Source organism: Aspergillus welwitschiae, assembly GCF_003344945.1.
Source record: "Aspergillus welwitschiae strain CBS 139.54b unplaced genomic scaffold BDQ94scaffold_10, whole genome shotgun sequence".
Classification (NCBI taxonomy): Eukaryota; Fungi; Ascomycota; class Eurotiomycetes; order Eurotiales; family Aspergillaceae; genus Aspergillus; species Aspergillus welwitschiae.
Window position 1 is genome coordinate 175,466 of NW_020798704.1, and position 14,142 is coordinate 189,607.

Consider the following 14,142-nt stretch of genomic DNA (forward strand, 5'->3'; position numbering starts at 1 on the left):
AGATATTCGTTAAACAGATTTTACGAATGGCCGTCTTCTCTTCAGTAAATTAACTTCGATTCAAACTACCGTTTCTGACTCATGGAGTATTAGCTATTCAGCACCTAGCAATGGAAATTTGCCTGAGCATAAGTCTCAGAAAAAGCAATCAGCAGTTTAGCTCCATCACCACCATTTCATTTCAGTTCATTCCATTCCTTTCCGTTTCCGTTTTTGTTTCTTTGATTTCCCCTCATTTTTTCATGTTCCTGCTTTTTGAAGACGAACTTTTGTTCACAAAGCAAAATGACTGTGAATAATAAACCGGTAAATAGTTCAAATCACCACATACGAAATGCCTGCGCCATTTAGCATGCTGTCTCCACCTGCTTCAACCTTCCAATCGAACCCATCTTTCGTAATCTTCTCTGTTTGGATATTGAGCCTCAAATCATGTTTGCAACTAACATTGAATGATTTTATAGCCGCATACACCCGATGTTTTCTGTCGAATACTCCTCTCGGAAAGTCCACTCTCCCCCCTTTAACTTGACTGGGGGATGTGGTGTTTTGTCGAATACTTGAATCCACCACCCCGCTGAATATGCCTTCTTTGTCCGCAGGGTATGCAATCCATGATGCGGAGGCGCTATACAAAATGCTATCTCCCCAAGTGTCGATATGGATATCGAATCCCTCACTGGATATATTGGATGCATGAACTGCAATTCTCCAGTCCTTTCGTTTATCCATATCAAACCCTTGAAGCCAAACCAGAACTTTAGGAGGCTCAGCAAAAGACCGTTCAAAAACCACACGTTTTCTATTTTGGGGTTTGGCCTCGTTCCACGGGTGAAGCTCAAGAGTATCAAAGTTACCAGTCTGGAACTCGGTGTCGGTGCTGGAAACTTCGAACCAGGCAGCTCCAGCGGAGAAAAGAATAGTATCGGCCCATGAATCAGCGTGGATAACGAATCCACTTTCTGTGATGCGATCCGCGTATGCTTTTATTCTGACGTTGAAGTCTTTGCTTAGATTCAGCTCCGTCAAACCAACAGCAATGCTTGGAGCTTCCTTGTACTCAGGATCGAAATTGACCTGCAGTGCGTTTAACAGGTTTGATCTTGACGGAGGACGGAAGTCTTGGGTGGTAAATCGAGCCTGGCTACGCGCCTGCTCCGGATATAATGAGTGAATGAACATTTTATCTGTGGCTGACAGTACAGTGTTGTTAGGCGTTTCGTAGTCCCCGATCGTTAGGTCGTTCGAGATTCGATAAAGCATTATGGAACGTGGATCGAATCTAGTGTAAAAAGTTTCTGAAGGCGCATATTGATGGAAAAGATTTCGGTCAACTTCTTCCTTGGACCAGACATTTGGGGGTCCCATATAATATTGGTAAACCTTGTCTTTGTCCCACGGGATAGATGCCGAAGGGCTCATATGCTCGTGAATGCATCCTAGAGCGTGGCCAAACTCATGGATGGTTGTCCTGCTGAATTCTTCATCGGGGGTGTTATCGTCAAACCATCCAAAGTTCATTGTTGCCTGGTCATCAGAAATCTCCAAATTATGAGTTCCGAGATAGGACCATGAGCCTCCACCTCTTACAAAACTGACCCTGATCTGTGCCTTCGGTGAGTTATTGAATACGAAGTCGATATTGGCGTAGTTCTCCCATGTCTGAGCATAATATTTAACCTTGTTTTTCACGAACTCGCTCCCAGAAAGGAACCTAACGAGGAGCTTTGTTCCTGGTCGCCAGTAAGCATTCTTGGGCATCGCAAGCTCTGCTGGACCGGATCCTAAAGTGGGCGGCACCAGATTGCGGGGAGGGAGCTTCGACTTTTCTGAACTGGGTATACGCTCCACACAGATTCTGGTGCTGTCCATAGCTGTTCCTTATTAAAAATAATTATGATGGGCAGACTGGGGTAATACACAGAAGGTATGTCCAGGAACTAATGTTTCAAAACAGAGATGTTGAGACAGACAGATATATGACTATAGAGCTCAATCCATAGCTCGAGTTCCTTGCAGCTTATATAGTGCAGGACACAGAGAGCATATGCAATTTAGAATTTCTAATGAGTCTGTTCTAGATACTCTTCCAACAATTATCCTTGGATGGGAAGTGTCTACACGAACATTCTATCAGCGGCTAAGTGGGGGAAGCCAATGTACTGCAGACATTTTGGTAGAGACTCGAATGGTAGTAATGTCAGATCATATGGCCCTACTTTAAAAGATGCTGCAGTTTCTTTGTTCAACAAAGAACTCTAATAGAGATCTGTTCCAGGCTCTATTTTATCAAATATGCCTGCGATATAGCTTTCTCGGCTCATACATCATCAGCGGGTATTCTTTCCTAGACTTGACACCTACCCGCGTCCCCATTAGATGAATAAGACATTGCTGATTTCACAGCCAAATATTGTCCTTCAAAACATAGACAGACTTGAAATCTGACATTATATGGGATTCTATTAAGTTGCTGTAATAACAGCCAGAGGAGACAAATGCTGTGGACCAAGGGAGACCCAGCGGTGATTGTTCTAAGCTTAAACTTTAATAACCCTTAGATGTTTTTAGGTGTCGATCCTCCGTCCTCAGAGGGTCCAACCTTGGAACTGTTGCGAGGAGTTACTGCAAACGGCCAAGGCTCGATCGCTCCACTCGCGGAGAACCAGGAACGTTGCGCCCACATAGGAATCCAACCTTGAAACTACTGTTGCAAGAGCTTACTGCCAACGGCCAAGACTTGGTCGCCAAAAGAGTGGAGAGCTAAGAACGTCGACATCGCGGCAAATTGTGATCAAAACCTTAACTATGAACTTTTAGAGCCAACTTTTTTTGAGAATACGAATTGGAATAGAGTTTGTCCTTGAGAATAAATCATTCCCCACGGTAATACCTGCCCCGCTACTATTATGCTTGGATGGTGAAGGCCTAGAACTATAGTTTAGGTTAGACGAGTGTCCTCTATGGGAAGTTGGAATACTTGGAATAACTTTCTACTGCACAAATATTAGGTATTATTATACATTTATTTCCTCTTTTCGCCCGCAATATTTGGAGCCAGACGCTACAACTATGCATACCTAGAAGCTAATCCGCCATGCTTAGAGTACTAGGTTTTCTCTTTCCGCTGTCTCACGCTTGCGCTTCTGGGGAGGGTGTAATGATTTGAGGTTAGGCTCAGCAGAATCACCACTATGTTTATGCTAGCACATCACATCCCTCAAGGTAGTTGGTAAAGGGACCTCTGTAAAGTTAGTGATTATAGGAGGCCTAAACCTCTGGAGACATCTACCAAAATTTAAACTACCGAGGTTGGCATCCCCACTGGGAGCCGCTTTGTAATGTTATAGCAGGGTTGACAAACAACCACTAGGTTATCGATTTCCTTATCACAATCTCCAAAGTGCACAAGGTAGTCAAAGATAGACTACTTGCAATGCAATCAACGTCCTTTCACCAGCAAGCACAGATACTTTTGTGTAAGTGTCCAAGCAGTGGACAATCGGATGTATATGGCTCTAGATTGCCAGGCAAGCTAATATGCTATGAAGACCAATTCGGGCTTAATAGTAACACAGATTACTTTCCACACCTCCTGTCAGCAGCGGTAACGATTAGCACTACAAATCCTGAATCACATCCTCTCATCAGGGACCTCGACCTTCTGAATTACTAAATATACAGCTGTGGGCTACGGCCTACTGCCGCAAACATGACAAGAAATTGCCAAGTTTCTGGCAAATAGTTTCAAGTTAAGAGAGATATTCACTTTACTGCAATCTTGGAAGGTCATAATGCTTCAAGGGTTAGATGATGTAGTTTAGCCGTCTGTAGAAGAGGATAACGGCGCGGTGGACAACACTTCAACTGGACAAACCGGAACTCTTATACTCATATAACGTACTATAGTTGCACCTGTTTCTATCTAGACCAGGCTACTAGTGATTACTATACTACACCCCTTTCTTCGCCCGCTGTACCTGGCCTGCGCTTTTGGAAAAGGCGTTTGTATGTAGGTTTCCCGTGTAGAACTATGCATCTATCTCTTCCTGGTATCCCTGACCCTTGGTTGAAAGAAGCCTTGATAATGGCGGTTTAGAAGATAAATAATAAGCCTAACGCAAGCGATGTACTCGCAGTACAAGCCTCACCAGTTATGGTAATGGTAGCCTTGCATCGTGAGAGATCGGGTTCCCTCGGCCTGCTGCCGGAGTCTCTCCACCTATTGCTAGACCCGCCGGGTCAAGCGACTGATGAAGCATCCATAGGCTTTGACCTTAACTCGATCGTGATAATGTAATGTCGAAACATTCACTGTAGCCGGGCATCACCTGATCCTTCGTCACGTCTGCCTACGGGGTCTTCCAACCACTAAAACGCCATCTGAAATCTAATTCAATTATATACACATACGACCGAGTCAGCCCCCGTATTTTGTCCTGAGATTGGATTATGTGAGGGTTTCATGCACTATACCCTTCTTGTTTCTGCGCGAGTGCTAGTCCTCGAGAGCCTCAAAGCGAATAGGATGAAAGAGAAAATCTGATCATTGCATTGCTGCGAACGCCTCACTGACCTCATCAAAGAAAAGAAATGCCACATCCTTCAGCGAACCTATGTTTAGAAATTACTATACACAAGATCTCTTCTCGCATCTAATTATTGTTATTTGTTCTATTCACTATCACTGGCCACTAGCCTAAAACGGTGTCATCCAAAGGGTATTGTTGTGTTGGGCAATGTTACTGTGTATCAACTATGTAATCAGGGACAGGTATCTTACCACATGTTTCTTTGTGTGAGACACGCCGCAGCTGGTGTATTGGGTTGGCGTATTGATGTATTCGGTATCTTCCAGAACGAATCCTACACTATAGCCCAGTTAATCGAGTTCATTCTACTGGTTCAGCACTAATACAGAGAGGTTTTACTTATTTCCCCCTTTATGCATCTACAAGGATAGTGGTAACGTAATGGAAAGCCAAGATTGACTCAAAAGTACCCCGGAAATATCCTCGGCTTTTCTAAGCGATGATAGTGTTCGTCAATTCTTACAGGTTGCTTAGCTTGCTTCGGGGTTTAATGCTGAAGTGAGATAATCTAGCTGCATGTCCAGTCTGAAAGGAAGATGTTCTAGAAATTTCGTCCTATGACTGGGGTAACATTGGGGGCAGCACTAGTAAGCTGCGGAGTGGTGTCTTAACTTAGATACGTAGATCATTCAATCAGCGCCATGATGTCACTTGATATTCTCCAAAGCAGGCCCAAATGGAGACTTCTTACCTTCTAAGTGATTAGTAGTTTATTGCTTACTATAATGGTTATGTATTGGTTATAGTGCTTACTACAATGTGTATTGTATCGCTTACTACCATATTACGTGAGACCATGCTCATCACGTGATCGGTACACATTCGATACTTATGTGGTATCTAACAAGTGTATTTCATCGGCTGCGTATAGGTGTTTCAGTTACTGCTCAATGGGATTCGGCCCCCATAAGGCTTTCTGGAATACGAGGACGAGGTAGTAGAGGAAGAACGAGGAGAATATTTATTGTATGACTCTTCAATAACTGTAAAGTGCGTCTTATCCCATATTCCCTTTTGGTCACAAATTTCGATAGTGTTATCAATTGCGCTGCAATAGAACCTCACAATGAGTTCCTTTCCACCTCCTCCTACTCAGTCCCTAGGTGGGTAGACTTCTCGCAGCTGCAAGTACGTAATCTGACAAGTGGTTATTCCAGAATGGGAAAAGCTCGGGATTGCACCTATGGATGGTCAGTATATGTTCTTAGACAGGAGAGCGAGTATCTTGGCTGACAGCTTCTGCGTTTCTAGTAAACGCTCATATCGAGTGTGAGTATTCGGTATCTACTGGCCATTGGTCAGAACCTCGACTGGTTGAGGATCCTCTGCTGCGCATTCATGGTCTCGCGCCAGGGCTCAATTATGGTATGCATGCGTGCCGATGGCCCCAAATCAATAACTAACAACGCGATAGGCCAACAAGCATTTGAGGGCATGAAAGGTATTGTGATATGATACCGACTGGTGATAGTTCCTAGCAAAACATGGAACTGACTTTAAATCAGCCTATCGTGACCCTCAAGGCAACATTAATGTGTTTCGTCCCAAGGACCATGCAGCCCGGCTGGCCTTGTCGTGTTCCGCAGTTGCTATTCCCACCATTCCAGAGGACCTCTTCCTGCGTAGCGTTAATCTCGTCATTGCCAGCAATGCGGAGTATGTGCCACCACACGATACAGACGCTGCCCTCTACATTCGACCTCTGGTGTTCGGATCGGATCCGTTCTTTGCAGTCTCCGCGGGGACGGGGTACAAGTTTTGCATTTATGTCCAGCCCTACAGGGCCTACCATGGAAGTCAGCCTATACCAGCCCTGATCCTGGAAGACTTGGACAGGGCTGCTCCTAAAGGCGTGGGCCATGTCAAAGTCGGTGGAAATTATGGTCCCGTTCTGAAATGGAGTGATCAAGCCCGTGCTGAGGGTTACTTCATTACTCTACATCTCGACAGCCGAACCAATTCTGAAATTGACGAGTTCAGCACCTCCGGGTTTATCGGTCTGAAGAAAACCGGAGATTCCTTCACAGTGGTGGTACCCAGTAGTCGCTCAATCCTGAAAAGTGTGACCAGCACCACATGCCTGGATCTGGCCAGGTCCCTAGGTTGGAATGTTGAGGTCCGCCCGGTATGACTCCACAATTGAATACATTCGGTCCCTTGCCTTGGGACTTGTGGTTACATAGGCTGACCCCGAATGCAGATTCCATATTCCGAACTCCAATATTTCAGTGAGGTCATCGCGGTCGGCACTGCGGCAATGCTGGTCTCCATCAAGTCGATCACCCGGAGGTCTACTGAGGAGATTTTTGCATATAGCACTGACGGCTCAGGCAATGGTTGTAAGCAGCTGCAACAGGCTCTTCTGGACATTCAGAAAGGAAGAGTCAAGTCCAATGAGGACTGGCTATGGCAGGTTTCGCCTGTTGAGCAGCCAAGTGGTGATGAAAATGCATGACTGTAGAAACGAAAGCGTGGCAACTAGCTATATATTTTATGAATTCCCCTTACACTTATTATGGCTACATAGACGGAATAGATCATTTGCCGTCCTTTACTAGATCTTGCACAGTATATATTAATCAGTTGATCATGATGAGACGCTCGGAATATTTCATTTGTGAATCATGTACACAATGACAGTGGCCCCTGAGGATTTTCTTCATTTGTATAACTCACTCAATTCGGCACCATCCATCGAGAGACGCGCCAAGAAGTTGTATGCTATCGCCCGTGCGGTCCCGCAAGGCTTCCAAGTCTATCGCGGGCAGCAATATTCGTACCTGAGGCATAAAAGCTCGCATCCTACTGCCTGAAAATCATGGCATGAGGTCCTTCCACATATTGAATTGGCCTCGTACATATCCACCGCAATAAGGGGAAGAAAATGCTAGTGACACCGATGAGAGGTAACCCACTTGTCAGTCGTTCATTCTATGCAATTTCCCTATCGACGCTGGTAGCCGAAGATAACCGGAAGCGTTACCGTCACACCGGATACTATCCGCTCGTGCTAGACCATCGGCCTCAGGAAGCCTCTACATAAGACCTCAGCGAAGCCCTTGTTGAACCGCCTTACGTGGCTTCTAGTTGGGCCTTCTTTGATTACTAAATCAGTCAGTTGCCCGTTGAAGACAGCCTCAAACAAACAATGATATCATATCTTACCAGATGAGGCTGATGTATATGCTATCATATATTACATTCATTACATGTATGGTTACACCAGTATGGATACGTAACGCCAACTTGAAGAATACCGTAATTTTGTGTAATCGGTGTCGTTGTCAGACCCCGCATCATCAACTTTTGATAAGATCGGCCATGAACTGCGCCATGAACTGCGCCATGGATGCCTCTACTTTCTCGCGTCAGCTTCCGCTGCGAATAGAGCAAGTCTGCTCCGTACTCCACGTGGGTCCAAACGCACCGTCAACGGCTCCGGCCACGAGGCAGAATGTTGAGATGAGCTAGCTACTAGCGCCGCACATGGCAAACAAGTCAGGTGGCATGCTCAAGCCTCAAATGCTGACAGGAGGTCTTACTAGATAGTGTTTGGGGTGGGTTGGCTAGGGCTGAACTTCGTGTCGAAGGGGCGGTTTCTCGAGAGGATTCGGGTTTCATGAAACTAAGCATAGCCTTGTGTGCACTGGGGGCCTAGCGTAGTTAAGTGGGTGTGAAGCCCCGTCACATGTCATCTGTCCCCATTTAAATCCATTTGAGTTGAAGAACTTTCAGATCTCCATGCCGCTACACTGAGTTGACTCTAACGATTAACCTGGGTCAGCGTGCAAGAGGTACCCATGGCTGCCGATATGGATACCCAGCGCAAGCTGGCTCGCATACTGCTCATTGAGCTCATGGCGTGAGTAGAATATGATGAAGGGCGAAGCATGGGACAATAGCACTGACTGACAGCTGGGCTTTGTTTGACCTAGATACCAATTTGCCTCCCCAGTACAATGGATTGAAACGCAGGACGTAATCCTCTCTCGCAGGGAGTGCGACAAGATCGTCGAAATCGGGCCCACTCCGACACTCGCGGGCATGTTTCAGCGAACCCTCAACAGCAAGTATCAGAGTCAGGAGTGCACTAGATCTACACCTCGACGACTCTTGAATTCAGAGAAGGACACCCAAGAAGTCTATTTCGAAGACCGCCCTGGTGCCCCTGATGTTAAATCCAAGGAAAGGACAAAGGACGCAGCAAATACAGCTACCATACCATCACCTGCCAAAACAGAAGTGGCTCCGGTAGCGCAACCAGAGACTGTATCGGCTCCGAAACCGAAGCCGACAACAATAGAAATTGAGGACGAAGGGGTAAAGGCACAGCTGATTGTGACCGCGATAGTGTCACGAGCGCTTAAGAAGTCGCCGTCCGATGTTGACTGGACTAAGACTATCAAAGTTCTTGCTGGTGGTAAGTTAAGAGTGGAGTGACTTGTTAATTATTTTCCCTGAATGCTGACAAACTATCAAGGGCGCTCAACGTTGGAAAATGAGGTTGTTGGAGATCTCCATGCAGAATTCGGCTCGCTCCCAGAACGCGTCGAAGACACACCTCTGGCTGAATTGTGGCAGGCGATCCAGGCAAGCCATAGCGGAATGCTTGGGAAGGTTTCCACAGGCATGATTAATTCGCTTTTCACTTCCGAATTACCCAGTGGCTTCACCACCGCCGCCGCGCGAGATCGACTCAAATCCCAGTGGGGTCTCAAACAAGGAAGACAGGATTCCTGTTTACTCCTTGCGACGACAGAGGCGCCTCCAACACGAATTTCATCTATATCCGACGCAAAGACCTTTATTGATGGCGTCGTGGAGAGCTATGCTTCGAAAAATAGTATTCCTTTACGCACATCTCATCCGTCTGCGGACGGAGCCTCGGCTTCTAATATCATGGTCGACCCTGAAGCGCTTAGAGCGATGTCTGAGGCCCAGAAAGCGGTGTCAAGACAGCTCCTTAATATTTATGCATCTCAGCTCGGCCTGGACCTAGGCGCGGATCGACGTGCATTAGACGCTCTCCAACACGACATCAAGACCGGGATGCAATCAGAGTTGGGTCTCTGGACGGAGGAGCATGGGGAAGACTACGCCAACGGTATTAAGCCACGTTTTGATTCCCGCAAGGTCCGCATGTATGATTCGGCATGGAATTGGGCCCGTCAGAGGCTTCTCGAGTTGTTCGATCTAGTGACTCCAGTGCAGCGTGGGGACGAAGTCACACTCGACCAAGGGAATGTCCTTGAAGCCTGCTACGCAATTGCCAACGCGGCAGATGAGACACTTCTCCATGTAATCAATGAGATGCTGGCCAAGCTAGGAAATTCTGCAGTTCCGCGCCCCATCTTTACTGATCTAAAGGCTCTGTGCAAGCATGTGCTGGAGTTCGGGCCACTATTCAAAGGATCCCCCAAGCAGATGGCGCCATTCACAACTATCGACACAGACGGGACGATGCGATATTTTGAGAAGGAACGTGAAGATAGAATCTCTTTTGCCCAGCTGGCATCGCCGACATCCGAGGCCGATGCTCTTCCCTTTATTCACCTCAGGGAAAAAAGGGGAGATGCATGGTACTACAGTCGAACATTGACCGCGAAATTTCAGGATGCGCTCAGTTTGGTGCACGACCGGGGTTCGTCCTTCAATGGGCAAACTGTGCTGATGACGGGAGCGGGAATTAGTTCAATCGGAGCTGCGATGATTCGGCACTTCCTACAGGGGGGAGCCAGAGTCGTTGTCACAACATCCTCTCTGTCCCCTGAGGCGGCCAAGATATATCAGAGTATCTACATGGACCACGGTGCCAAGGGCTCTCAACTCATTGTTGTCCCATTCAACCAAGCTAGTGTGAAGGACATCAATTCGTTGATTGAGTACATTTATTCACAAGGTGGTCTCGGCTGCGACATAGATTACTTTATCCCTTTTGCTGCAATTAGTGAGGCTGGGCGACGACTCGACTCCATTGACTCTAAATCAGAGCTCGCCCACCGTTTGATGCTCACAAACGTGCTACGTTTGCTGGGCACCATCAAGACCTGCAAGGAAAAGTACCATTGTCATACCAATCCCACCCATGTCATCTTGCCTTTGTCTCCCAACCATGGAACTATTGGTGGGGATGGCCTATACGGTGAGTCAAAATTGGGGCTAGAGACGCTGTTCAATCGGTGGCATTCAGAAGATTGGCAGGACTACCTGTCCATCTGCGGTGCCGTCATTGGTTGGACAAGAGGAACAGGTCTAATGAACCAAAATGATCTCATCGCAGAGGGCATCGAGGCGGCTGGCATGCGGACCTTTTCTCAGGAGGAGATGGCTTATGCTCTGGTCTGCCTATGTGTGCAGGAAATGACTGAGCTATGCCAGGAGAGGCCCCTTTACGCTGACCTAACGGGCCGAATGGCAGAGGTGCAGGGACTCGGAGAAAAGCTGCAAGCGTTGCGTCAGGAGCTCAAGGAAAGAAGTGAAATACAAGCTGCGCTTCTCGCAGAATCGATACTAGAGCAGCAATGCTCGACTACCGGCCAATCTTCCCGACCGAGCACCGGCTCGGACCGACTCGAGCAGAGAGCCCATGTGCGCCTGGACTTCCCCAAGCCGCTTGACTACGATCAGGATATCCGCACTCTTGGCTCAGACCTCCATGGAATGGTGGACTTGGATCGAACCGTAGTGGTGACAGGGTTCTCGGAGTTAGGGCCCGTAGGAAATGCTCGCACACGATGGGAGATGGAGGCATATGGCCAATTCTCCCTCGAGGGCGCCATTGAACTAGCCTGGCTCATGGGGTACATCAGCCACTTTGCCGGAACCATCGATGGAGCTCCCTACTCCGGGTGGGTGGATACTACGACGAAAAAGCCCGTTGCCGATATCGATGTGAAATCAATCTACGAGGAAAGGATCTTGACTCATACAGGGATTCGGCTAATCGAGTCAGAACGAAAGCCTTTCCTGCACGAGATTACATTGCAACAAGATTTGGAACCCCTGGATATGCCTGAGTCGCTCGCCGAGCAGATGAAATTGGAACATGGAGAGTTCGCTGCAGTTCAACAATCGACAACACCAGATCTATTCACAGTACAGCTTCGCAAGGGCGCTAGACTCTATATCCCTCGCGCAATGCAATCAACTCGAATCGTCGCCGGACTCATACCGGATGGCTGGGATCCACGTGTTTATGGAATCCCCGAGGAAATTGTTTCTCAGGTCGACCGGGTTACGCTCTTCACACTGGTGTGTACGGTTGAAGCGCTGCTGTCCTCCGGGATTACTGATCCGTATGAGCTTTATCAATACATCCATGTGTCCGAAGTAGGAACATGTATCGGCTCAGGGCTTGGAGGTGCCACTTCTCTAAACAAAATGTTCAATGGGCGCCAAAGCACTCACGACGTTCCGAAAGATATCCTACAAGAGACTTTCATCAATACCACAGGAGCTTGGGTCAATATGCTTCTACTGTCGGCAAGTGGACCCCTTCGCACGCCAGTCGGGGCGTGTGCCACTGCTATCGAGTCCCTAGAATTAGGGTATGATACTATCGTTACCGGTAAAGCTCAGTTCTGCTTGGTCGGCGGCTGTGATGATTTTACGACAGAGACCTCTCAGGAGTTTGCCAACATGAAGGCGACTAGCAACGTCGAGGAAGAAATCGCCAAAGGTCGAGCTCCTCACGAAATGTCCCGACCGACCACCAGCACCCGCAGCGGCTTTGTGGAATCTCAGGGTTCCGGACTCCAGGTGCTCACAACGGCGGCACTGGCGCTGAAAATGGGCTTGCCGATTCGAGGCATCATTGCTTTTACCAGCACATCTAGCGATAAGGCTGGCCGCTCGGTGCCAGCTCCTGGAAAGGGGGTACTTACCAACGCCAGGCACATTCCCTCAAGGGTACCATCGCCTCTTATGAACATCCGCAATCGCCGGAAGCGGTTGGACTTCCGCCTCCGCCAGATTGCAGAAGCGCGGGACGTGGCCTTGCAAGATCTTGACTTCGAAGTGGCTGCGGTGGTAGCCCAGAGCTCGACTGTGGATGTTGAGGCCTACGTCAATGAGCGTCGGCAGCAGATAGCGGCTGACTTTGCTCGCGAGCAAAAGGATGCCCGCTTCAATCTCGGCAACGACTTCTGGCGCAACGAGCCTAATATCGCACCACTTGCCGGCGCTCTAGCTACGTGGGGGCTCACCATCGATGATCTAGATGTGGCATCCTTCCATGGCACGTCGACCGTGATGAACGACAAGAATGAATCCAGTGTCATTCACCAACAGCTGAGCTCAATGGGTCGACGAAAAGGCAACCTCATTCTCAGTGTCTTTCAAAAGTCCCTGACCGGTCACTCCAAGGGCGCTGCGGGTGCCTGGATGCTCAATGGAGCCCTCCAAATGCTCGACTCGGGATTGGTCCCGGGTAACCGCAACGCTGATAATATCGATCCAAAGCTCGAGGAGTTTGCTGATCTGATCGCCTATGTGCAGCGGCCGATCCGCGTTCCTGATATCAAGGCCGTCTCCGTCACCTCCTTTGGTTTTGGTCAGAAGGGAGCGCAAGCTCTCTGTGTCCATCCCCGGTATCTCTTCGCCACTCTAGGCCCGGAAGAGTACCATGCTTATCTCGACCGCTGCACTAAGCGCAAAAGCAAGGCAGATATGTTCTTCTACCAGGGAATGAATGGAAATTCACTCTTCCGTGCCAAATCTGCGCCGCCATTTGCCCCGTCTGAGGAGACGAAGACGTACCTTGACCCAACTGTCCGATTTACGTGTTAACGATATCCCTATAAGTTTTTGTTATTTTTAGATAGTTCCTGTGAATTGATCTATTTTATTTGATCTACTTTGACATTCAAATCAAGCTTCGTAGCTCGCTCATTGTTCTTCCTACTTTTCCCCACACTTTCTCCGTCTATTCCATTTACCTATCCCGGTTGTAGAAGCACAAGAGATATCGACATAGAGATCCTCTTCCGCTACCTCTCCCATGTATAGTCCTCATAATAGATATTATTACTTGATCTAATCCCCAAAGCGATCACGTCATGGTCCATAGTACGATCTGCGACGGGTTTAGGAGATCCTGATGCTGAATGATGTCTCCCATGTGACTTAATTGATCAGTATCAGCCTGACACTAAACCAGCTGTTCTTAATTTAACTTAGTCTTCGTGTGGATCAGCTATCCTTGTCTTATGATAATCAGGATTTCATAATCTTCGGGAATTTTTTTTTTTTTTTTTTTTTTTTTTTTTTTTTTTTTTTTTTTTTTTTGTTTTTTTTTTTTTTTTTTTTTTTTTTTTTTCCTTTTTCCGAATCATTTCGAGGATAGTGTCTTCTATCACATGCTAAGCTGATTCAGTAGCGGAGAATCATATAACTATAATATTAATATTATTACTAATTCAACTTTAAACATAGTCACATGTTTGAGGTTACTTATAATGTCAGATGAGTACATAAATAAGCTTACTATGATCAGAATGTTCCCAGAACTTAGCTAATTTAGTTTACCGGCTCTTAATCGAACACTTTAATA

General features: G+C 47.3%; 3 protein-coding genes across 3 annotated transcripts; 2 read left to right on the forward strand and 1 right to left on the reverse strand.

Moving 5' to 3' along the window:
- Positions 1–315: 315 nt before the first annotated feature.
- On the reverse strand, positions 316–1,872 carry BDQ94DRAFT_158421 (Metalloprotease; the record flags this gene model as incomplete). Its single annotated transcript, XM_026768947.1, has 1 exon — positions 316–1,872. One exon carries the CDS (start codon positions 1,870–1,872, stop codon positions 316–318), a length of 1,557 nt encoding a protein of 518 aa, XP_026628063.1.
- Positions 1,873–5,658: 3,786 nt separating this feature from the next.
- On the forward strand, positions 5,659–7,047 carry BDQ94DRAFT_168724 (branched-chain amino acid aminotransferase; the record flags this gene model as incomplete). Its single annotated transcript, XM_026771137.1, has 6 exons — positions 5,659–5,695; positions 5,750–5,782; positions 5,844–5,957; positions 6,007–6,033; positions 6,098–6,717; positions 6,793–7,047. The coding sequence occupies 6 exons, from the start codon at positions 5,659–5,661 to the stop codon at positions 7,045–7,047; spliced, it is 1,086 nt and encodes a 361-aa protein (XP_026628064.1).
- Positions 7,048–8,392: 1,345 nt separating this feature from the next.
- On the forward strand, positions 8,393–13,379 carry BDQ94DRAFT_168725 (3-oxoacyl-synthase; the record flags this gene model as incomplete). The annotated part of the gene is made up of 3 exons (XM_026771138.1): positions 8,393–8,454; positions 8,528–9,012; positions 9,073–13,379. 3 exons carry the CDS (start codon positions 8,393–8,395, stop codon positions 13,377–13,379), a joined length of 4,854 nt encoding a protein of 1,617 aa, XP_026628065.1.
- Between the last annotated feature and the right edge of the window lie 763 nt (positions 13,380–14,142).